This window comes from Lingula anatina, chromosome 4 (genome assembly GCF_051362555.1).
Source record: "Lingula anatina isolate TDL-2025a chromosome 4, LinAna3.0, whole genome shotgun sequence".
NCBI classification, from domain to species: domain Eukaryota; kingdom Metazoa; phylum Brachiopoda; class Lingulata; order Lingulida; family Lingulidae; genus Lingula; species Lingula anatina.
Window position 1 is genome coordinate 18,386,682 of NC_141770.1, and position 23,941 is coordinate 18,410,622.

Consider the following 23,941-nt stretch of genomic DNA (forward strand, 5'->3'; position numbering starts at 1 on the left):
AGATTGTTCTTATGTCTGTCCCACCTAATTGCCTACGCAAAGGAGGTTATGTTTTCACCCCTGTTTGTTTGTCTGTCTGTCATCAACATAACTCAAAAGGTTATGGACTGATTTTGATGAAATTTTCAGGAACTGTCAGAAGTGGGCCAAGGAACAGATGATAAGGTTTTGGTGGTGATCCGGATAAAAAATAATCAATAATCAATAATAAAAAATATCGAAAATTTAGGGGTGAAACGGCATTGGATGGAGACTTTGCTGCCTTGGCAGAGGTCTGCGCTCTCTGAGTGACTTTCTAGTTTCTCTCTTATTTTATTTATATATTCATTTGCTACCATTTTCATTTTGAAATCAAATGTGAAAAAACCATGTCACAGTCCAAAACTTTCGTATAACCAGTATATGAAGGATGACTACTCATGTTCACTACTGTATTAGTCAACGTCTATGTAGCTTGAATATTGAAAGGTATAATATAACCTATACAGGACACATCAAATCCTGTTTTTTTTTTCATAAGTGCAATGGGCTAGTAGTTAAGATTTTATGGTAGCAAATCCAATAACAAAGTTTATTTGGGTATCATTTAAGGACAGAAAGAGTTGTTCTCCACGAATCAAATACATGAACAGAACTAATTGTCTCCAAAACAAACTATTAAAAGGGAATGCATATGACAAAATTAAGTCACCAATATGTAAAGACCCTTATTGCAAAAAGATGACTCTAGTAACCTATAGCATGGTAAATTCTGAATTATTTGTAATTTTATGCAATTTATTGACACCTGACCTCCCCCCTCCCTCCCTCTTGAAATTAGAATTTTGACTAGCTGAATCATAGTTCTAAATCGTACCAAAAGGCACTGTTTTCCCTCCAAAAAACAAAAAGTATTTCGGGGCCCTATATAGCAGGGCCCCGAACCCCGAACCTGAGTAAAAATAACAAGGGACGTGATGATAGTACTAGTAGGTGCCCTCAGTTCTAGAGGACACAGGAAACCCACCTGTCTATAGCTATCCACCTATTATGAACAAGCCTCAGCATGGAAATGACACCCGAGTTTCAGGGTACTTTGGAAACGCACATCTCTACTATCGGCATGCTGAATAGCAGAGAGGTGAGCTTCCTGAGGTTTCCTTTGAAACTCGGGGTGGATGACAGCGAGCATGACCAGTGATGACATTGATACAGAGAGTGCATAACAGGGTGGGACCCTTATGTGAGAATGGTGAGCTCAGTACATCCACTACGAAGTGGAATAGGCCTAAATACCAATGGCTATTTCTCGAGGCGCACAATAAACGTTAGACTTTACTCTGTAAAGCAAAATAATTATTGATTTTCCTTGAAATTTCAACTCTTCGCCCATATTCAATGAGGTAAACGCATGCAATATCGAAAACCGTCCACAGAATAACTACCTTAACTCTGGTTTTTGAGTATTGATTTTCTAATTTTTGAGCCACGTTTGTGATCCACCCCTGTTACGTCTTTGCATGCTCGACATTTTAGGTGTAGGCCCTACTTCCCCAGCAGAAGGCTTTAGATTTCCACTGGTAAACATGCGACGCATAAAATAAGTCGATAAAAGTCTAAATAGACGGCATAAATAAGTCCGGTGGATACAGTCAGGCCTACATGGTTTAAAACCACTGCAACTGCGAAACCCTGTAGGGATTTCAATAGGCCTAACTATGCACTCAGGTTACGCAGCTCATTGTTTTTTTTATTATTTCCTGTTGTGACAGAAAATCGTCCATTTATTTGCTTTGGATACTGTGGCAAATGTTTTAGCCTTTGGAAGTTTGATAGTAATGACTAGCATTAAGCAGAAATGTTTTGATAGCAGTGTTGTATAGGATCCAGAGCAAGAGACGGGCATTTAAAAAATTAAAGAAAAAAAACGCCCTTCCTAGTCTTTTATTTTAAATTAAAATAATTCCAAGAATTTTCTGTCAGTTTTGCAGAAAATTAGTTATAATAATAAATCAAATTAAGTTGGCAGCTTTTAATATGTGCATTACAGAATTTCAAGTTAAGAAAAATGTGTTAGATGCGACCTCAAGTGCAGGTGCGTCATTCAAGACTTCCAATGGAGTAATATCATCCGGGCATTTTATTCTGTAGTTCTCTTATTGGATAATTTTAGGGCCAGATGAATCTTGGTCACGAGCCTAGATGTGCATAGTAGATCTATTACGATTGGTTAAGCAAGTAGGTCAAGTAAATAGGTCATAGCGTTTTTAAAAAATATTTTTTAATCTAATCGCATATTTTTCAGATATGGACCATTTTTCAAATAGAAAAATAGTTCTTGGATGCTTATGTCTTGTTATATTTTGTCACGTAGCAATTTGCTGGGATTTAGTTTGTAAAGTGTCTTTCAGATGATAAGCCAATCAGATTACAGCTTGCTCGTGTTTTGTGCTTGTTAGCACGATGCATGATGTAGAGAGAAGAACGGCCCAAAGTCTACAAAAATCTCGCTTGAAAAATTACTAAAATTCAGCCGGAAATTATAGGTAAATATGGCTATTTATATTCTTAGCTGTGTGAAAATTGGTTATAGATACAGTAACTGTGGATCTGGCAGTAAAATTTCTTCAACACCCGGGGGATGGTGCCCCAATTTCCATCGAGTTTCATCAAACATATCATCAAAAGTCGAATAAGAATGGCGTACAAAGTTATCCATTGTTCAAACGTTGATCAAAATTAGAACTTATTGTTACCTTGTATAGTCTGGATGTTGTTTTATTCGGTTGTATTTATGTTTGCTTGCATGTTACACGCTCGTTCTGGGTAATTTCCACGTGCTCGTTGTAAACATTCAGCCGGCGAGATTCCCCTTACATAGGGAATCCGAGAGCTCGGGAGCAAAATGGCCATTGTTTGAGGGCTTTCCCAAAGATTCTTTGTTACGGCACGTGCGAGCGCATCCCAGCTGAAAGACCCGAATTGTATTTAGTTTAACTGGATGCTGTGTTTAATACTGAAAACACTGTGTGCATCTCACTCAGTGTATTCCTGTTGAAATTCCGAGAGACTGAAGAGTAGCATTTCTCCATGCTGCAGCCATGATGGTTTGTTGTGATGGCAATTACAACTTTGCATGCAGGCCCATTAGAACAATCTAGGGGTATTTTGTCGAGTTAAAGCATTTGATTTTTATTTTGAAGGTATCTTTTGGACTGTTTATGGGTTGTGTTGTAAATTGTTAAATTTTTGAGCGTTTCCTTTGTTTGATCTGTGGTTAGTGAAATAGACACCCTAAGGGCAAAAGTGAATCAGTGTAGACCCATGTTTTTAAAAATGAAAATGTTGCTCCGTGAGTCGCTGCATTTTTTCTGTCATAAACTTCCAGTTTTGTTTCAGTGTATTTTGAATACTGGTGTCCATTCACTTAATACTTGTATATCTAAAACTGGTTTATTTACATTAAATAGTTTTATAGTACTCATGCTAGTTAACCATGTGTTAATCATTTCTAATATGTTAACCCTTTTTTTTAGTTTTGTAACAACTGCAAAAATTTAAAGAATTTTTCTATTCATGCTGGTTTAAGCATAACTCATTTGTTGGCACTTGTTAATAAATGCTAACTGATCACCTGATGTGTTAACAAGAAGATTAGTCTTGATTTAAACGTAAACGGGATGATAATTGGAGAACTTCTTGTTTTCCTCTCATTTTCTGAATCGGTGAAATTAACCAACCCGTCATTAACGTTATATTCTTTGGAGAAAATTTCAAAATCATTTTCTCCACAGGTTTAACTTAAGGGGTGGGTCTGACTAAAAAGGTCTAACTAAAGGGGTGATAATTTGAGGAGTTTCAATTTAAGTCTTAATTTTTGAAGAGGCGAAATCAACCTCTTAGTTGATTAAATGTTATTGTCATTGCCTGATTTACACTTGCAAATTCCATGCTTTTAACAACCCCCAGGTGTTTCTTTAATTAATTTTTATTTCATTAATGTCAGCAGTGCTTTTAAATCTTAGTATTCTTGTAGATATTTGATGAGTTTTTATTTTCACTATAGATTTGATCAGTTGGTATGTTGATCATAGGCTGGTATGTTTTTTTTTTTTTTTCAACAACATTATAGCATTTAGTCTAACTACAAAACCAAGCAGTTAGTTTTAACTGATTGCAGTCAAGTTCTAATCAACAAAGACCATGTTATGTTGAGGTACCAGTAAGCAGCTCGATGACATTTTTTTTTGTCGAATATAAAATATGGGAGCCAAAATATAAATCTAAGCCAGAGCAGTGTCTTACCTGTGATTAGGCAACCAAACAGTGATGATACATATGCACAGCTTTGAATTCTGTATAAATGTATAAGTATAAAATTAGGCTTTAGTTGCCATAGAATTTCACAGAAGTCAGTTTGTTTACTAAATACTACTTTATATTGGTGAAAATAGTTTTTATGTAGTCAAATTGAGTTTTTTTAAATCATTTTGTGAACATTTAAAGCATGGGTCTGGTTTGTTCTGTGAACGGGGCCATTTTAGAAGTGGTGCGAATACGTCCTTCATAATGACATTTGTTGAATGATTTCAACATGATGACCCATGATTAGGTCTGTCATGGGTTTATAGCAAAATAAAGCCCTAGTTCATATCAAATATAACTTGAACATTATAACATGTCAGTTCAGTTGTAAATTAGAACTGATGTGAACTGTGATGAAATGTTTTTAGTCTTGATGATTGCGATCAGTCAAGGGTGATTGCAGGATACTCTGTCCAGCCAGGGTGATCAAAATGATCACACGGATGAGATTTTTCTGACTATCAGCAGATTTGTGACTTTTTGGCCTTGGTGGCCCCCTGGATCCCATGCTGTATTTTCTGACTTTTTCACTAAATGGCAGTCTCATCCCTCTTATTAGTGTGGTTTACTGACAACTCAAAGGTATAAACTCAAAGATATTAAGCTGAGCTAGTCATGCTGTATGTCTGACTGTATTACTAAAACTGTGTTCCCATAAACCCATAGTACTAACTGGTTTGATTTAACTCTGCAGGGCTTCTCTCCAAAGTGCTTTCATTGTAATCAACTAAATTGTCTGGCACGTCCCCTTTAGAAACTAGGGGGTAATTAACTATTGTTAATTACCCCCTAGCACCTTTAGTAGGCCTGTCGGACATTTAAGCTGGTTACACCGAATGCAAGTTGGTAAAAAACTCTGCAGAGTACGATGGATTTATGGGAATGCTCCCTAATATAATCCTTTAGTGAACAATGCTCAAGGATTTGCTGTGTATGTGTAGTTAGGTAACTATTCCATACATTTGACCAATGTGTAATTATCCTTCCCCCTTCCTGCCAAAAAAAAAACAAAAAAAACATTGATAAACATAGTTGTCAAATGTTTTGGAAAATAAAGTGGGTTTGTGCCTGTCAGTACGTTGTACATGTCTGAAGGAGATAATTTCTTTTAAAAAAGTAAAATATTAGAAAAAGGAAGGAATTTTAAAAGTCATAACAGTACAGAAGTGAACTTGGAAAAGAGCAGTGCAGCAACATGGGATATAGATTACGGGGCCGAAACTCACTGTCAGGTGACTCTAAAAAGAGGAATTTTCAATACTCAAATTGTACATGAAAACACATCCTACCGGGTCATATTCAAGTGACATTTATGCCATTGCAATTTATCCCAATGAAGGCAGATGCTGCTTTCCCCCCTGACCTGGTGTGAGAGTGGAACACCTGTTCTTTTTCTATGATTAAACATCTGCTGTCATTGGGTGGCAGAAAGTAGGTCAAGCCAAGTGGTATTGACCTGTTTAGCTAGGTGTGGACATATGTATATGCCTACTACAGTTTTATGTTGTCAGAGTTCAAGTTGGCTCAGGCTAGATTTATGCACACTACATGGTTCTCCCGTTTTACTAAAAACTTTCTATGGGAAGTGGGTTTAAAATTTTTTAGGCTGAATTTTTGGTCTACATCAGTTGCAGGTTTGGGAAATAGCGTGATTGTAGGAATATTGTAACAAGAGGGAAAGGACAGATTTTTCCCCTCAGATGTATCCCTATTGTCAATTCCTTGAATATGGAGGAAGATGTTGCTCAGGTTACCTCCTGCTTTTGAGGTTAGTTTATATACACTCGACCAATAAAGTTCGGAAACATGAAATTTTTTTTCATTACTTAAAAAAAATGTAGTGTAATGGGAAAATCTTTAGTGTATAATATGTATAAAGGTAACAAAAATGGGTGCATTATCTGTCAATATTTGATTAAAACATTTACTTTTGTTCATATGGTTATTTTATAATTATTAAAATTAACCAAGTTTCTCAACTTTTTTGGTCAAGTGTATATGATACATTGTACCCTACAAATGTCTTACTGACATAATTTGTTGTGAATCATCTCTAGAATAAGGATTTTGTACTAGTAGTTTTTTCCAATGTAGAGGACTGAAATAATTGGAACACTGTTGATCCAACGTTTTAATATTGATAATGCTGATAGTAGTGACTTATTGAGCAATTAAATGCTCAAGATAAATTTAGATCAGTAGCATCTCATCACTACAATGTAAATCTATGCCAAATGCCTATACATGATGTATTCTAAATTATAATAAGACTACATGAGTGATAATAAAAATGTCTTACACAAAATGATTGTGTGCCAACTACTGATAAATTTTCGTTTGTGGCCAAAAATGGATATATTAAGGAATCGAATATATACAACTTCAGAAGCTAGCTAGATCTTGTTAGCCAGATGTAGGAAACCTGTTATTAACCCGAATTGTCCCACACTGCTGATGTATGACATGGCAAAACACTGATCTGAACAAGAAAAATGGGTAGATGGGTTAATTAAATCACACAATGCAATGATGATGTATCTTTTATATATATATATATATATATATATATATATATGCAAAAATAGTTTCTACACCCTATATCCTTGGATTCCAGTAGAATATGGTATGTGGCCCTTTTCCTGTACAAAGATATTTGCTTGGTACAGGCAAGAACATTTGATTCACCATGTAGCCTAGGACATGATTACTAGCATTTGGTATATGGTCTCTCTCCTTTAGTTAGATATTTGCTCTGTATAAACAGGGATATTTGATTCACCCTGTAGCCTCGGATGTCCCAAGCTTTTGGTTTAAGTGGTCTGGCTGATGTAGCACTGAGATAACCGAGGGAAGTAAAGAGACTGGCTGTTTACTCAAGTGTACAGTGGAAAGTAGGACAGGCACATAGAGGGAGGTTGACTGGTGCAGATCACCATCTTGAATTATCACTGGCTTCACCCCTTGTTGTCCGCGTGGGCCTGTGTTGATCATGGCTTTTAGGTATAGATTTTAGTGTTTGATCACCTGGTGAAACTATACCTGGTCGTCAGTTTATTTATTTTTATTTTAAAAATGTATTGAGTCAAGATAAAAAATGTTAATCCATTGTTACTCTGTGGCCGTAAGACCAAGTTTAAGTAAGAAATTAGTTCAAGTCTGTTCTTGAACTCAGTGTGTTTAAGGTAAGGCTGAAATCACAACTGAATGAAAAAGCTTAGCCAGGAAATAGTCTGGCATTCATCCCTACCCCCACCTCTCTTAACCAATCATTATCTGATTTCAGTCACTAGATTTGTTGAATGTAAAAGAAGTCTATAGACATTTCAATGTGTCAAGATAGTTCAATGCAAAACCATAGCAAAACCACTTTATGTGTATATATATGCCATTCTTCTTAATGTGCACTTATTTTATATTTATTTGCAATTTATCTGCTTTAAATCAGGTGGTGATAAAGAAAATATCTTGTTCCGGTCCATTGTAAATTTAAAAAGTTATACAGCAAATAAGTAACTCATTTGTGACCATTTCTTATTTTTGTTCCAACAGTTTAGATTGCACAACATCCAAGTTCTTATTGTTCATTATTAACCATCTTGTTTTTCAGATTCAGGCTACGTAGAGGTTGACTAGTACAGGAGTTAACAGGCATAGTCAGCCATCAGTCTAGAATGGAAAACGGTAAAGCATCGAGTTGATCTTTGACACACTGCAACAGGCGAATAGCGAACAGATTGCACAGCCAAGCAACATGGCGGATGAGCCCATGCTCAGTTTGTTTGACACGGATTCCACCAGTTTTCTGGACGAGCTAGCCGACGTGGGTGACCCACTGGGAAGTCTGCCAGTCAGTATGTCTGGCTCCAATCCAGGGATGATGCAAGGAGGGATGGGCAGTATGTCGGGGATGTACCCTCCGCAGATAAGTAATGGTCAGTATGGCCAGTCCACTCCTCCCCAGCAGCAGCCTCAGCAGACTATGAACCCCTTTGACAGTGGCTACAGCCAGTACGACAGCATGCGCATGCGCCAAATGAGCGGGGGGAACCCAGGCATGCCTCAGGTACCTGGTCAGACCCCAGGTGTGCCTGGCCAGACCCCAGCAGGCATGATGTCCCCAAATGCTCAACAACAGTATGGCAGTCCACCCCCTGGGAGCCCCAGGGTGCAGCGTGGGCCAGGCCAGTATCCTGGGTACCCTAGCATGGCCAACGGACCCCGCATGCCGCATCCCCAGGCCCAGCAACACATGAGTCCGGCGGGGATGGGGATGTGGAATCAGGGACAGCAGGGTGCAGGGGAGGGTCGACCCCCCTACATGACCTCTCAGCAGTCACAGCAGCAGCAAGCTTCGTATACACAGATGCCTTCTTATCTCTCTCAGCAGCAGCAGCAACATGATTATGCCATGGCGACGGCCAATCAACCAACACCACAACAACAGCAGAGATTGTCTCACTTTCCCGAGCAAGCTAGTCCAAACAATCAGGGGAATTCAGGGTACATGCAACCAATGAGTAGTTCAGGTCTCGGTTCTCCGCCCGCGGGATCTCGCCTCAGTCACATGGGACCCATGGGCGGGCAGGGGAGCATGCCTCCTGGCATGAACCACATGCCAGGGAGTATGTCAGGTGGAATGGGGAGCCCATACCAACAGCAACAATCACAACAGACGATGAACAGTCTCAGTATGCAAGGTGCAATGGGAAGGATGTATTCAGGGGGAAATCAGATGAGGCCCCCTGGTTACCCTGGTAACCAGATACAGGGTCAAGGTCAGGGCCCCCCTCAGCACATGACCTCTGGTCCCCAGATGACCCCAGAGAAGCTGCAGCACTTTGGCTACCAGCAGCCTTCTCAGCCTCTTCGCAGTATGGCTGGAGTAGGGGGGTCGCGCCTGTCTCATTATGCTGGACCAGGAGTAGCACAAGGCCAAACCGCACAGTATCAGGGTTCCTATGGGGGGATGCCCTCCCAGCCCGCTCCCTCCCCTGGGGGAACCCACCCTACACCACCCCCGGTGTCCCCCATGTCTCCAAGGGGTGCGACTGATCGGCTGGGCCACCCACCATCAAGTCATGGGAACTTCAGCAAATCCAGTCTACAACAACTGGAGCAGTTGGTCTCCCCGGGGATGTCACCTGGGATGGGTAGCACACCCGTTTCCTCCGGGGCAGTGGGAGCACAGCAATACATGCAGCAGAACTCCAGCATGGCCCCTGGCATGCAGTTGAGTCCGCGCATGCCTTCCAATGCCATGCCCAATGCCTCATCCTTTGGAAACCAGAGTCTTAGCTCGGCTGGCAGTGGGCCCAACCAGGCCGGAGGACCCCCAGGGGCCTTCAGCCAGGCCAATAACATGGGAATGATCAATGTAAATACAAGCATGGCGAACCAGAATATGAACCGAAGTGTCGGGAACCAAATGAGCCCTCAGATGAGTCCGAGAACAAACGTGGATCCCAATCTGGGGGTGAAAATTCAGCAGGTACAACAACAGCTTCAGCAGCTGATTAACATGCCTCAAAACCCGCACGCTCAAAAACAGATGCTGGATTTGCAAGAGCAGTTGCGGAACTTACGAGCTCAGCAACAGCAGCAACAAATAATGTTGCAGAGACAGCAGCAGCATATGGCACAACAACAAAAACAACAACAACAAGTGATGCTACCACAACAGCAACAACAACAACAACCAATCCAAGCTCAGATGCCTGTACAAATGAACCCTGTACAAATGCAACAGCAACAACAACAGCAACAAAAGCATACCATGTTGCAAAAGCAGCAGCAAATGCATTTACAACAACAGCAACAACAACAACAGCAGAAAACCGCCCCAGGGGTCACAGGAGCTCCCCCACCAGGGCCTCAGATGATGCCCAATGTCCGATTGTTGTCACCAAACCCTCAGTCAACTCAGCAGGTCATGTCACCAAGAATGATGGTAAGTGAGACAGAAACTATTTTAGAGTAGAAATTGGTGTGTCATAGGTCATTAGATGACTAAAGGAGCATTCCCATAAACCCAGTGTACTAGCTGGATCGATCTAACTGCATGATTCTCATTAAATTGCATTCAGTGTAAGCAGTTTAAAGGTCTGGCACGCCAACTCAAGCTAATAGGGGGTAATTAGCAATAGTCAGTTAGCCCCTAGTTTCTCAAGGGAGCATGCCAGATAATTAAGCTATTTACACGGAAAGCACTTCAGCAAAGAAGCCCCAAAAAATGAGATCAATCCAGGTAGCACGATGGGTTTGTGGGAAAGCAGTCTTAGATTAGTTTGGTATGCTGTAATTTGGATCAGTAATCTAGCTGAAAACCTACATTCACTGAAGTCTGTTCTTTTGTTGGGAAGCAGCTTTGAGGGCAATTTGAAAAGAAAAAAAATACCATTATCAAAGTTGTTAAAGCATTTATTAAAAGTCATTAAGAATTTAAAATGGTTAGAAGTGGGCCATTTCATTCTTTACATTTATGATATATGTTTGTGCATGTACACCAAAGTAGAACTGGTGTCATTTTTTTTTTCGTACACAAAAGAAAACAAAACCACCTCATTGTAATTTATATTACTCACATTTAAAAATAAATTCACAATATCATATTTTATGTATCCATTTATTAGCTTATAACAGTGTATATTCGATTTGTGCCAGCAGGTAATAATTATTTATTCTGAATTGTGAAAATAATTTGATAATAATTTTTGTCAGTATGAAGGAAAATAAGTAAATTTGAATAGTGCTATGCCTAGTGATATATTTAATTGAAAATCACACAAAGATACATTCATAGTGTATGTGATCAGCAGTTTCTTTTTCTTAGGTTTTATTTTTGGCTTAAACATTTGATTAAGTGAAAAAAAAAAAGACTTTTGGATTAAGCCAAGCACTTCCATTACAGTAGTTCACATTTGGATGGTAGATCTAGGGCTTTCAGCCGCATCCGAAAGTTACGTGCTTGGAAGCCTTGTCAGATATGACAGCGGACATTAACCTGCATATCTCAGTTGAAATAGTCTAGAGAAGACTTGAAAAAGTCATATACTGGCATGACTGTGAACTTTTCAGAAACCTGTCTGCTTTGCATGATATGTTAAGTCATGCCATGGGCGTGTATTTGGTGGTTTGGGGGTGTGAAGAGGGACTGTACGTGCCAATGACAACAAAATTATTCATATGTTACTGTGTTACTGTAGTTTAAAAATATGGTGATCTGTAAGTCTCGCTATACGTAGTATTTGAAAGAAGTTATTCTGTCCTACAATTTTACTGTGATGAGTGAATTTTTTTACAACCGGAATGTGATGTTATATATAATATGTAGGTAAATAGTAAATCAAGACAAAAAAATATTAGAATTATTGATTAATCTTGAACCTTTACACAAGGTTGTCTAAGTTAACATCTGATTACTATTCAAAGGATTGGATAAACAAAGGAAATAGTGCTGTACTGCAGAATGTAAAATACAAAGAATATAAAGAAGATAAGAGATTTTTTTCAACCAGTTATTTCCGTGAATGGCCCATAGGCATTTTGTAAGCCCATGACATCACTCCACGTGTGAGATTACAATCTCCACTGGTGTATTTAGCCAGTAATTATGGGGGATGCTAAATTGGTGGTTCCTCATGCCTCACACTCGGTAGATCAGATGTCTGTGGGATAGATGTGTGTGAGTAGTTCTCATATATCACATGGAAGCTGAGGCTCATCACAAAATGCTAGGATGACTTTCTAGAGGCACACACTCCAGTAAAAAAAAAAAAGAAAAAGAGGTGACCTGTTGGATATTATGCAGCACATGAAAGAATGACGCGTGTGGTAAGGCCTCTCAACAGTTAACATGGGGAAAACATTTCACAAATGTGTAAGTTATGGGAAGTTTTCATGTCTCTGCTGTTGCTGGTTTGTGGTTTGGGTTATTTTGAAGTTGTGAAAGCATAAGCGATGGGATTTTGATACATCTTACTAAGGTATAAACTGTTCGCCTTTATGTAAAGATTTGATTAATTGCGTCTGTCTGAAAAAATATATTTTTGCATAATAATGTCAAGAAAACCAGTATAGGCATTACAAGCATTTCTTTCTAAGTCAATGGAAAAGAAAGAAAATGCCGCTATGCCTTTCCCTCAGATGTACATGTATAAAAGCATGGTCTATCTTAACCAAAAAAAAAAAAGGTTCCTACACCAGCTAGCAAGTAAACTTGACAAAGGACCAGCAAGTTTCTTTCCACTCTGGCAACAAAGTGTCCCCCCAATAGCAAGGTCTGGTGCACATAAATGAAATGGGTCACAAGTTGCACCTGCTGCTGCTCAGTCTGAGTGTCCCTGAGGCCAAGCACCCACATGTGATCGGCAGTCCTTTTATTTATGCCAGACAAGTTGACTTGGTGACACTTTCTATTATGATTTTGTCATGGTTTTGAAACTGTCAGTATCTCTCTCTCTTTCATGGTTTTTCAAGCACTGATGTGATTTGGCTAAAATTATCCAGCTATTTGGCTAAAATAAATTTTATCCCATATTACGTCCACTTAAAAAATACATGGTATACATCTCAATTTATTTACAAGGCATCTGTCTAAGTGCATATAATTGTTTAAACAATTTGTATATTATAATTATATTCGTTAAGAAAAGCAGGTACAGTTCAATGATACCTGCTCATTGAAACTTGTAATAACTGATGCGTGCATTGGTGAGTAGTATCATATAGGTTTTTTTTTTTCCCAAACCAACTTCCATGACAAAGGAATCTTAAGGGAAAGAACAGAGAAAGAGGGTCCGACCTTATGTATTGCCTCACAGCTAGCGGACTATTGACTTAATTGAATAAATTTATGGGTGATCCTGTAAGTAATATGAAATCTGAGCCCAGAGTACAAGGCCTGCCATCTGCCTCTGAAATAGCTGCACACAAGGGGCCCAAGCCGTCAGCTTTTGTCTACTGACTGCTACCTGGCTTGAAACCCACTGGCAACAAATATGGTGTTTATTCAACAGAATCGAACAACAAGAAAAAAATAAAATAAAATCCCCCCCCCCCCCCCCCCCCATAATGTTTTGTCTGTTACACCTGTAAATGTTCATTCAAAGATTTTTGGCTTTTTTGTCAATCAGAAAGTATATTTTGTTTGAAAATATATAAGTATCTGAAGGTGAAAAGCGAAGCAGTGGAAAATGTTAGGTGTTTGAAATTTTTAAATATTACAGTAAGCACAGAGATACCACACTCCTCAGCGTGCAGGTGTTGTGGTTGTTGCCCCTAGCTGACTGCCATTAGTTCTATTTGGCTGTGGCAGTCACAGGACAGATTCTCTCACCCAACCCGAATTGGTTGAATTTCTAGTTGCCACCAGAGAAATGCTCACTGTGGCAATACAAATCTTTTGTCTCCACCATAAGTAGCTAATCTAACCAATTTCTTCATAAAAACTACCTAGAAAGAAAAAAGAAGGAAGGCCAGAGATGATGAGAAAATCCTTTCATATCTTCTGACCACACTTCCAAACTGTTGCTACTGTGTGGGAAGGAAAAAAAAAAACAAAAGCTGTAAAACCAGAATTTATATAAAGACACCAAGGAAAAGAGTATTTTTAAAAATAAAACTAGAGGAAAACCAGGAGAGAGAACAATCTTCTACCGGCCATGCATATTACAGCGGCAATGCTTCAAAACAAAGGGAAACTGCAATATAGTCCGGTTTCATCACCAATTTTGTAAAAGCAAAAAGGAAAGAAAGGAAAACTTTTCACATTCACTGTCCAGCTGTCTCCTTCTTTGTTTTGAGGTGTGCTTTGTGACCGACCTATATTTCAGTGAGAGAACAAAAGACTTCCCCCAAGTTCACTATTAGCTGAGGAGTAATACAGGTGGCAGGTTGCACAGTACAGTGATATTAAGAAATGCCAGTTTGACCATTTATATAATGGGCTTTGTGGTGGGACATGTTCACACAGCCATACTAAGTAAGATCAGCAGAAGTAGTACAAAATTATGTTCTATGAAGAAGCAGATTCTTTGATTTGAAAAAAAAATAGTGGTGGTTATGATTTAGATATATGAAGTTGTTTTGTTTGAAAGTGAATACATCATGCTTACTCTGTTGAAGTTTTTTTTAGGAATTGAAAATATAATACACTAGATGCTATTGCTGCTAAACTGAGAAGTTATAATTCTGAGCTGAGATGAGGTTCCTGTTTGGCATATAGACCGTTGTGAGTCTCAAGTTGGTCTGGTAGTGAACAGTCCCTGATTTTTTTTCTCTCTGAAAAGTTTTGGAATTATTTATCAGTAGTGATAGATCCAGAGGCATTTTCTTATTTGGTAGTAATCAAATAAGAAATTACAATTCCAAGTTGAATACTTTCTATTATCCTATACAGCCACTTTGTCTGTGCAATATGCATAATTTTTAAGCTACTAGAATGCAGAGCTCAATAATGACTTTTGCCACAGCTGGCATATTATGTAGTGAAGTGAATATGATGTAAACAAAGGAGATATATACATAAAGGTTGGTAACTTGTTTTTGGTGGCAAATGCTTTGCTCGAAGCTAAAATGTTTTGGTTCAGCTTGTATGTAAGTGACCCTATCTCGTCTTTATTGATGTCTTGGTGCTCTTGTGAGTCGATAATTGCACTGGTCTATTCAAGATATTATGCCATGTATATGACCTAGGGTTGCCCAATACACTGTTTGTCTTAATATTTCCAAGACTAAAGACATATTTAGACTGGAAAGGCTACTAGTAATGACGAGAGAACAGTTTGGAGTGACAAGGAAAAAGCAACGTCAAAAAGTACGTAAATCTGTAAGCATGGTGAAGGTTTTGTACTTTGTGTTTGGTAAATAAGTTATTTTGTATAATATAAGGGAGATGCAGTTCTTGCAGATTGGCAGTTTCTTGTATTGACTTGTGACAAAGGGGATATATGGGAACATACCCCTTGCCCATTTCTTATTTTAACTTGGAAAGCAGGGAGCAGAGCATGATGGCTATCATCTGCAATAGCCCTTAGTGTCTTGACTTTGTGTGAAATCAAGGGAAATTTCATAGAAATCTCGGCCAGGTCAAAAATAATGATAGATGAGTACATGAAAGGCAGCAGTAAATCTGTAAGCATGGTGAAGGTTTTGTACTTTGTGTTTGGTAAATAAGTTATTTTGTATAATATAAGGGAGATGCAGTTCTTGCAGATTGGCAGTTTCTTGTATTGACTTGTGACAAAGGGGATATATGGGAACATACCCCTTGCCCATTTCTTATTTTAACTTGGAAAGCAGGGAGCAGAGCATGATGGCTATCATCTGCAATAGCCCTTAGTGTCTTGACTTTGTGTGAAATCAAGGGAAATTTCATAGAAATCTCGGCCAGGTCAAAAATAATGATAGATGAGTACATGAAAGGCAGCAACCAATTAAACCTGACCAAAATTTTTTGTGGTGTTTCGTGTTAAGTTCTGTAGAGTTTGTCGTTTACAAAATATTATGTATCCACCATCTTTTGCTTGTTACTTATATATTGCTTTCTAAGACACCATCCCCATAGACACCGTCAGTCTATGTAGATCAATCAAACTCTGTGGGGACTCTTGCTGAGAGCAATAAGCTTAACTGAATAACATTTTTTTCTTCATATTTTTCCAGCAACCAGACTCCTTAGGTCCACAACCACTACCCCCTACCTCACATAATCAGCAGTCCATGGCGCAGACGTTAACCATGTCACCACCACAACAACAACCACAGACACAGACGCCATCTATAGGTCAGCCACCAACTATTCTACCTCCACAGATGGGAGAGGACCTCCAACCTCCTTCGGCCTCCTCGACTGGGTCAGAGGAAGACCAGCAGAAACGCATAAAGATCAAGCAAAGTCAGGAAAAGGCGAATAAGATCATCCAGGAGGCCATCGCCAAAGCCCAGGCGCAGGGAATGGATGTTCCTTCTGTCCAACCCCAACAGCAACTTCCGGTCACTATTGAAGGGGTCGGCGAAGAGGACGCCACTGACCAAACGCCAGAGAAACCGAAGAAGAAACGAGCACCCAGGAAGAAAGGGGAAGGTGCCAAAAAGAGTGAGAAAAAACCCAAGACCCCGAAGACTCCAAAAACACCCAAAGAACCCAAGGAGCCGAAGACGCCAAAAGATTCAGAAAAGGCAGCAGTGGAGGCGACAGAAGGAGAAGCAAAACCAGAAGAGAAGAAAGAAAAAAAGAAAACACCAGTCAAGGCCAAGAGTTCTACCAAGAAGAGAAAAATGTGAGTATATATTGTCTGACAAATGTCATAGCTAAGTTTTTGACTTGAAAGATTTTTTTAATTTTTACATTTTGGTCCAAATATCACATAATCTTAATTTTAATTTGGTATATCTAACTTTATCGTATGGTTAGTTTGCTTTTACTGTTGCAACCACTTCTACTCTTCTCAAAAATAGGGGGAAACCCTATTGAAATATTGATAATGAACTTGATCCGAAGATGTAATTGGTTGTTCAAACTATGAGTGAAATTTTGGTATGACTGCCACTAGGTTCACTCGTGTCTGTGACAAAGAGACCAACTTTTAGGTGTTCTGAAACCTGCCTGACTTGTAAGTCTGGTTAAATATCCTTTCACGGTATATTTCCCGCCTTTTCCATTGAGACTTCTCCTATATTACTTTTTCATCTGTATATACAAGGAAGAGGAGAAATATTTCAAAATTCTTCTCTTTTTACCAAAATGATAGTTGTATGATACAGCTTATAGTAAATAACTTTGATTTTCATTTGAAGAAGAAACTTTGATGTTATGCAAATTGCTTTTGTAGCCAGTAGTTAGGCCAGTCGTGTTTGATTTAGAAGAAGAAGACAACATTAAAGCTTTGTTGCTGTGCAGGTCTGCAGGATGTAGATTTAACACCTTACTAAGGATCTTTGTATTAGCAGCTTAAGTACAGACCTAATAGAACGTTTTGGCCAGCTCTCAAGATCAGAAAATTTTTTTTTTCTGTTTTGCTTTTTCATAAGGCTAAAAAAAAAAGATGGAGGTGAGGGGTATTCAAGTTCACTTCCTAGAATCATAGTATAGTTTGTTAAGAATAAGATAGAAGAAAAAAACTTCACTGCTGTTCCTGTGATTACCACATCCCTGACATGCCTATTTTTTAAATATAAATATAAATACTTTTATTCTGTTTGTTGTGGGAGGATGACTGTAAAATTGTCTTTCTCAGAAAAATCAATACAAAATATTGATTCTGTACAGCAGCAAGTTGCTTGCCAGCATTGGTTTTAGCTGGCTGTAGAATCGTGATAAGTGGTTGACAGCAGCGACATTGAGGAAGAAGGGTATTATGACCCACTCCTGCATTGTTTTGCTGACTCCATTTGACCAATAGAGTGCGCTTGCGCAAGTTTATTTCATGCCTTGCTGGGGTAGCACCGTCAATTTTTTATGGCTTAGCCAAATCACAACTTTTTCATCATTTTTGCTTCAAATGGTTTGATTTTGAAAAGTCAGATCAACCCTGTTTTGTTTAGCCAATTTAAGTCAGTTTTGGCATTTGGCTAAATTGATGTGTGTGAGTGCTACCCCAGTCTTGTCCTGAGTGATCTTCACTAAACAAGGAAAATGTGGTGCATCTCTAAAGCAATGTCCAACTTGAATTTATTCTACTGAACAGCCATGCCCTCTTATTGAAGACACTAGAAAACCTAGTGACACCCATGGGAAAAATATTTAGACTTAAGTTAAGGTCTACATAGGTTCATGTCACTATTTTCTGTGTGGGAGTACAAGTCTGACCAAGATGGATGTGGGCAGTTTTCAACATATCCGTTCACTGGTTTCAGTTTGTTTATTTGGTGTGAATAGGTGCTTGAGGACAGTGTGCATGACAAGTGTATGTATGGCAAGTGTGCACAGGCAGGTGTGAAAAAGCCTTGCTGCCTACGTGCATTTGTGCATCTTTTTTCTCTTTAACAAGTTGATAACATTTAATACCATTTGTAAAGCTAAAGGGGGCAGACCTCTTTCAAGAAAAAAAAATTTTAAAAAAAAGGAAACCCAAATTCAATTGAAATAGTAATCATTTCTGTCCTTCTGAATAACTGTCTATTCTTAAAATTTCATCTAAAATGAGTGTTGTTTAACTTTTTGAAACATCTCATTCATTAACAAACAAACACCTATGAAAACAACCTCCTTCATTGGTGGGGGAATATCTTTCTCGTCTGACCAATGGATTTCTCTTGTTCCTTCTTATATAGGCCTCCAGCAACCTTTATTGCAAAGAAAAAGAAGAAGCGTAAATCTTCAGAAGGCTCCGATGTGGACATGGAGGTTACACCACCACCCTCGCCAATAATTGATGATTTTCAGGTGAGAAACAGACTGAAAGGCAGCGTTTCATTGTGCCAAGGACCCATAAGCCTCTTGTACTAGCTGGATTGATCTAACTCCTTGGGGACTCTCGCTAAATTGCACACAGTTTAAGCATCTTAAATGTCTGTCATGCCCCTTCATAACTTAAAGGTTAGTCTGGGAAAACTTTGTGGTCCATGATGTTGTTTGAGTTGCTTTGCAAGGGGGCGTGCCAGACAGTTAAGTTAATGGCATTGACTGACCCTTAGTGAGAATCCCTACTGGGATAGACCGATCCTACTAGTACAATAAAGTTATGGGAAACCAGGCTAAGTTGCATTTCACTGAGAATTTTTTTTTACTCAGCCCATTGATCAGATGATGATTGTCTTGATAATGACTTCTACTGTTGGTGGTATCAAGTGGAAAATGAGACTATTTTAATGTAACACATCTACTGTATCTTACAAAATCTAGATCTCTAAGTTGCATTTCACTGAGATGCTTTTTTTTTAATCAGCCCCTGGATTAGATAATGATTGTCTTGACAATGACTTTCCTGTTAGTGGTAACATGTGGAAAATGAGACTTTTAATGTAACACATCTTTTCTATCTTACAGAAACGACGATCTGCCAGAAACACGAAGCGGAAGAAGTATCTGGATGACCTTGACCTTCAGTTGTCAGAAGAGGACGAGACAAAAGAAGTGGATATCGAAGGACATGCTGATGGCCTCGGCCCAGCTACAATGAAAACGGTACAATTCTTTGTGGTAAGCATGCTGATTTGAGCCCCTTACCATCTTTTTGGGTTTAACACGGTCACTGACATTTTCTGACGTCCCCCCTAACTTCTGGTGATGGTTTTAGAAACATGTTTGCGTACACACACATACGTACACACACACACACACACACACACACACATACTTGTCTATGTGTACCAACCGAGGACATCAGCACAACACCATACAACCGAGGACATCTTATTCCTTGGTTAAATCAAAATAAAAACATTCAATTTAGGGTAAAATCTATTCGAGTATGAATTTTATAAATTAATTTTTTATAAAAACTAATTTTTTGCTGACAAGAATTTTACATTCTAACCGAGGACACACAGGGACACACACACGGACAGACACTACACATTACAACCGAGGACATGCATGCATCTACATGTAATAATGATTGTACTTTTAATGCAAAGCAAATTTTATATAGCGTTACTTTGCAGCAATTCACATTTTTATGAAATTCTTTCATATTTAAGGTAAATTCCAAAATAACACCAGAGGTGATGATTAAATGAACAGTTATACAATATTTAATGCTGGGCTTTGCCACTTTTTTAGAATTGAAGATTATGAGATAAAACATCAATTAATTTAGGAAAAGAAAGGATACTGATGAAATAAAATAAAAGACCAAAGAAATTCGTTTTCAAACATTTTATTTTCATAATGCTTATTTTCTATTTAGCACTCTTTTATTATCATGAATTTTATATTTTGATAACACAAAGTGTCGTCCATTGGATACAGACTTGCACAGTACACAATTTTACAATTGAGGACATCATGCCAGCAGCACCCAAAATTGTGCTTTCTTCCAATTTGATGCAATATTATATAATGCTTAACAGCATAATGATCATCAATTTTTTATAATAAAATATTAGTATCATGAATATTCAGAAAATGTGACTAGCAAAGGTTTTCAGGTTCATGGAACTCCAAAGTCATACTTTGAAAATGCTAAATGTATACAAGACAGCACTGTACTGAAATGGGTTTCTTTCCATTTTTAACTTTTTTACATAAAATAATACAGTTTACTGCCATTTCACATGATCAACTAAGAAAATTGTTGAGATGGCAAAAATATCAATATAACAAGTTTAAATGTCCAATTTCCTCCATTCCGAACATTGTGAATGATTGAATCTGACAAACTACAATGATACGAGTTCATTTCCATTTTGGCACTTTTTTTACACAATACAAGATAACAGGTTTACCACCATTTTTATATAATCAACTAGCAATATTGTCAAGACGCAGAAATTGTCAAACAACCCATTTTACATATCTAGTAAATTCAATAATGAGACTTGTTACATGCCTGACAATCAAATCTGAGGAAAACCACTTATATACAAATAAAAGCTGAAGTCCCTCAAAACTCAACCAATCAATCTTATTTTTAAATTTGATTTGTATATAGATAACATTGATCACTCTTGTGAGTTTAATGACAACAGGCCTATCGGTTCTCCCTGAAATGTGCTTACAGTGTTACTAATATGCTTTTACTAATAATCATCAGTTCTGTGAGTTTCATGAAAACAGGCTTTAAGTTATTAGTTCTCCCTGAAATGTGCTTACAGTGTTACATATATGTTGAAAAAAAAAAAAAAAACAGCATAAAATTTGAAAGAAAAGGGCCTGGTCTTGCTGATTTTCAATCTTGACCATTCTTTTACTAATAATCATCAGTTCTGTGAGTTTCATGAAAACAGGCTTATTGGTTCTCCTTGAAATATGTTAACAGTGTTGCATGTACACTGAAAAAAGGAGAAAAAAATGCAAAACTTTTGAAAATAATCACCCCATTTCCTCCATTTTGAGACACTGTATTACACAGTACATGATAACATGTTTACCGTCATATTTATATAATCAACTAGCAATGTTGTAAAGATGCAGACAATTTCAGAGAAACACTAACATATTTACATATCTAGTTAATTCAATAGTGGACTGTTTACATGCCTGACAATCAAATCTGAGGAAAACCACTTATATACAAATAAAAGCTGAAGTCCCTCAAACCTCAACCAATCAATCTTATTTTTAAATTTGATTTGTATATAGATAACATTGATCACTCTTGTGAGTTTAATGACAACAGGCCTATCGGTTCTCCCTGAAATGTGCTTACAGTGTTACTAATATGCTTTTACTAATAATCATCAGTTCTGTGAGTTTCATGAAAACAGGCTTTAAGTCATTGGTTCTCCCTGAAATGTGCTTACAGTGTTACATATATGCTGAAAACAAAAAAAAAAAAACAAAAAAAAAAAAAAAAAAAACAGCATAAAATTTGAAAGAAAAGGGCCTGGTCATGCGGATTTTCAATCTTGACCATTCTTTTACTAATAATCATCAGTTCTGTGAGTTTCATGAAAACAGGCTTATTGGTTCTCCTTGAAATGTGCTTACAGTGTTACATATATGCTGAAAAAAAACCAGCATAACATTTGAAAGAAAAGGGCCTGGTCATGCTGATTTTCAATCTTGATAATTCTTTTTAATTTACTAATAATCATCAGTTCTCTGAGTTTCATGAAAACAGGCTTATTGGTTCTCCCTGAAATGTGCTTACAGTGTTACTTATATGCTAAAAAAAAAAAAAACAGCATAACATTTGAAAGAAAAGGGCCTGGTCATGCTGATTTTCAATCTTGACCATTCTTTTACTTATAATCATCAGTTCTGTGAGTTTTATGAAAAGGGGCCTATTGGTTCTCCTTGAAATGTGTTAACAGTGTTGCATGTACAATGAAAAGAGGAGAAAAAATGCAAAACTTTTGAAAATAATCACCCAATTGCCTCCATTTTGAGACACTGTATTACACAGTACATGATAACATGTTTACCGTCATATTTATATAATCAACTAGCAATGTTGTAAAGATGCAGGAAATTTCAGACAAACACTAACATATTTACATATCTAGTTAGTTCAATAACCAAACTGTCAACATGCCTGACAATCAAATCTGAGGAAAACCACTTATATATATCAAAACAAGGCACAACTTCCACAAAACTCAACCAATCAATCCTATTTTCAAACTTGATTTGTATATTGGTAACATTGATCACTCCTGTGAGTTTAATGACAACAGGCCTATCGGTTCTCCCTGAAATGTGCTTACAGTGTTACTTATATGCTGAAAATGGCAGAAAAAAAACAGCATAACTTTTGACAAAAAATGGCCCGGATATGCCGATTTTTGATCTTGACAACCCTTTTACTAATAATCATCAGTTCTGTGAGTTTCATGACAATAGACCTATTGCTTCTCCTTGAACTGTGTTTACAGTGTTGCATGTATGCTGAAAAAAGCAAAAACAACAGCAAATTTTCTGAAAAAAAAGCAGCCCATTATGAAGATTTTCAAACTTGACCTGCGTTTAACTAATATTCATCAGTTCTGTGAGTTTCATGAAAATGGACCTATCGGTTCTCTTTAAAATGTTGCATCGCATATAATATTATGCTGAGAAAAGGGAAAAACAGCAACTTTGTAAAATTGGCCAGATCACACTGATTACGTTGATTGCAATTTATATAGCATTCCTTCTGGGAGAGATCGATCCATAGTTAGTACGATAGGATCTGGGAACTGTCCCTTAATCGTTTTTGCCGTGTGCATATCCGAACTGTAGGCCTATATATCAGGACGCGTAATTGTCGGGGCGTCTTTTTTTTTCTTTTTTTATTTCACAAAGCGGTTCTTGCAAATGCGGTGTTTATGAATATGTGTGCTCTGTGTTAGCGACATGGACCGACAGGGGCCCATTCAAAATATAATTTCACTTCAGTTGTTAGATTTAGTATTTATTCTAGCAGCCAGGTGTATAACAAACAGGTCAGATCTACAGGTGAAAAGAAGTGACTGTAGTTCGCAGAGCCATTATGTAATAATAAATGTTTCATAATGTCATAGCCTTCTTCAAACTGTCAGGGGTAGATTAATTCATAGTTAGCTAAGGGGCCCTTTACACTGGACGGCGTCCTTTCTGCGTCCTGTAGTACGGATCCATTTGAGAGTACAAAATTATAATACTTAACTTTCTGACAACTGGCCAATCACCAAATATTCATTTTTTTCAACCAAAGCAATGCTTGTACCTCCTTTCTACGACCACAGTGATGCCAGTTTCTTGGTCGCACAAAGGACGCCGCCCCAGTGTAAAGGGGGTTTACGGACGATCCATTTACCCTTTTCATTTACTCTGAAGTATCGAATAAAAGAACTGATGGAATAAAAGTACTGGGTGGAAAAAATCTCAAAATTTAATAAAAGTACTGATGGAATAAAAGTACTGGGTGTAAAAAATCTCGAAATTTAATAAAAGTACTAGATGGAATAAAAGTACTGGGTGGAAAAAACCTTTGCACCACTCCCCCCCCCCCCCCAAAAAAAAAATGAAATAAAT

General features: G+C 37.9%; 1 protein-coding gene across 7 annotated transcripts in view; it reads left to right on the forward strand.

Moving 5' to 3' along the window:
• Nucleotides 1-2,341: 2,341 nt before the first annotated feature.
• LOC106162225 (ATP-dependent chromatin remodeler CHD8) overlaps nt 2,342-23,941 on the forward strand; it is a 46,143-nt gene continuing 24,543 nt past the window's right edge. For 2 of the 7 annotated variants that reach the window (XM_013539424.3, XM_013539426.3), the window contains exons 1-5: nt 2,342-2,525; nt 7,952-10,291; nt 16,006-16,622; nt 18,616-18,727; nt 19,331-19,483. In XM_013539424.3, coding sequence (XP_013394878.2) covers nt 8,096-10,291; nt 16,006-16,622; nt 18,616-18,727; nt 19,331-19,483 — 3,078 coding nt within the window. In that variant the 5' untranslated portion in view covers nt 2,342-2,525; nt 7,952-8,095. Of the gene's footprint in view, nt 2,526-7,951; nt 10,292-11,981; nt 12,221-14,069; nt 14,324-15,094; nt 15,158-16,005; nt 16,623-18,615; nt 18,728-19,330; nt 19,484-23,941 lie in introns of those variants that run through there. The other 5 variants (XM_013539425.3, XM_013539427.3, XM_013539428.3 and 2 more) reach the window with 5 other exon arrangements.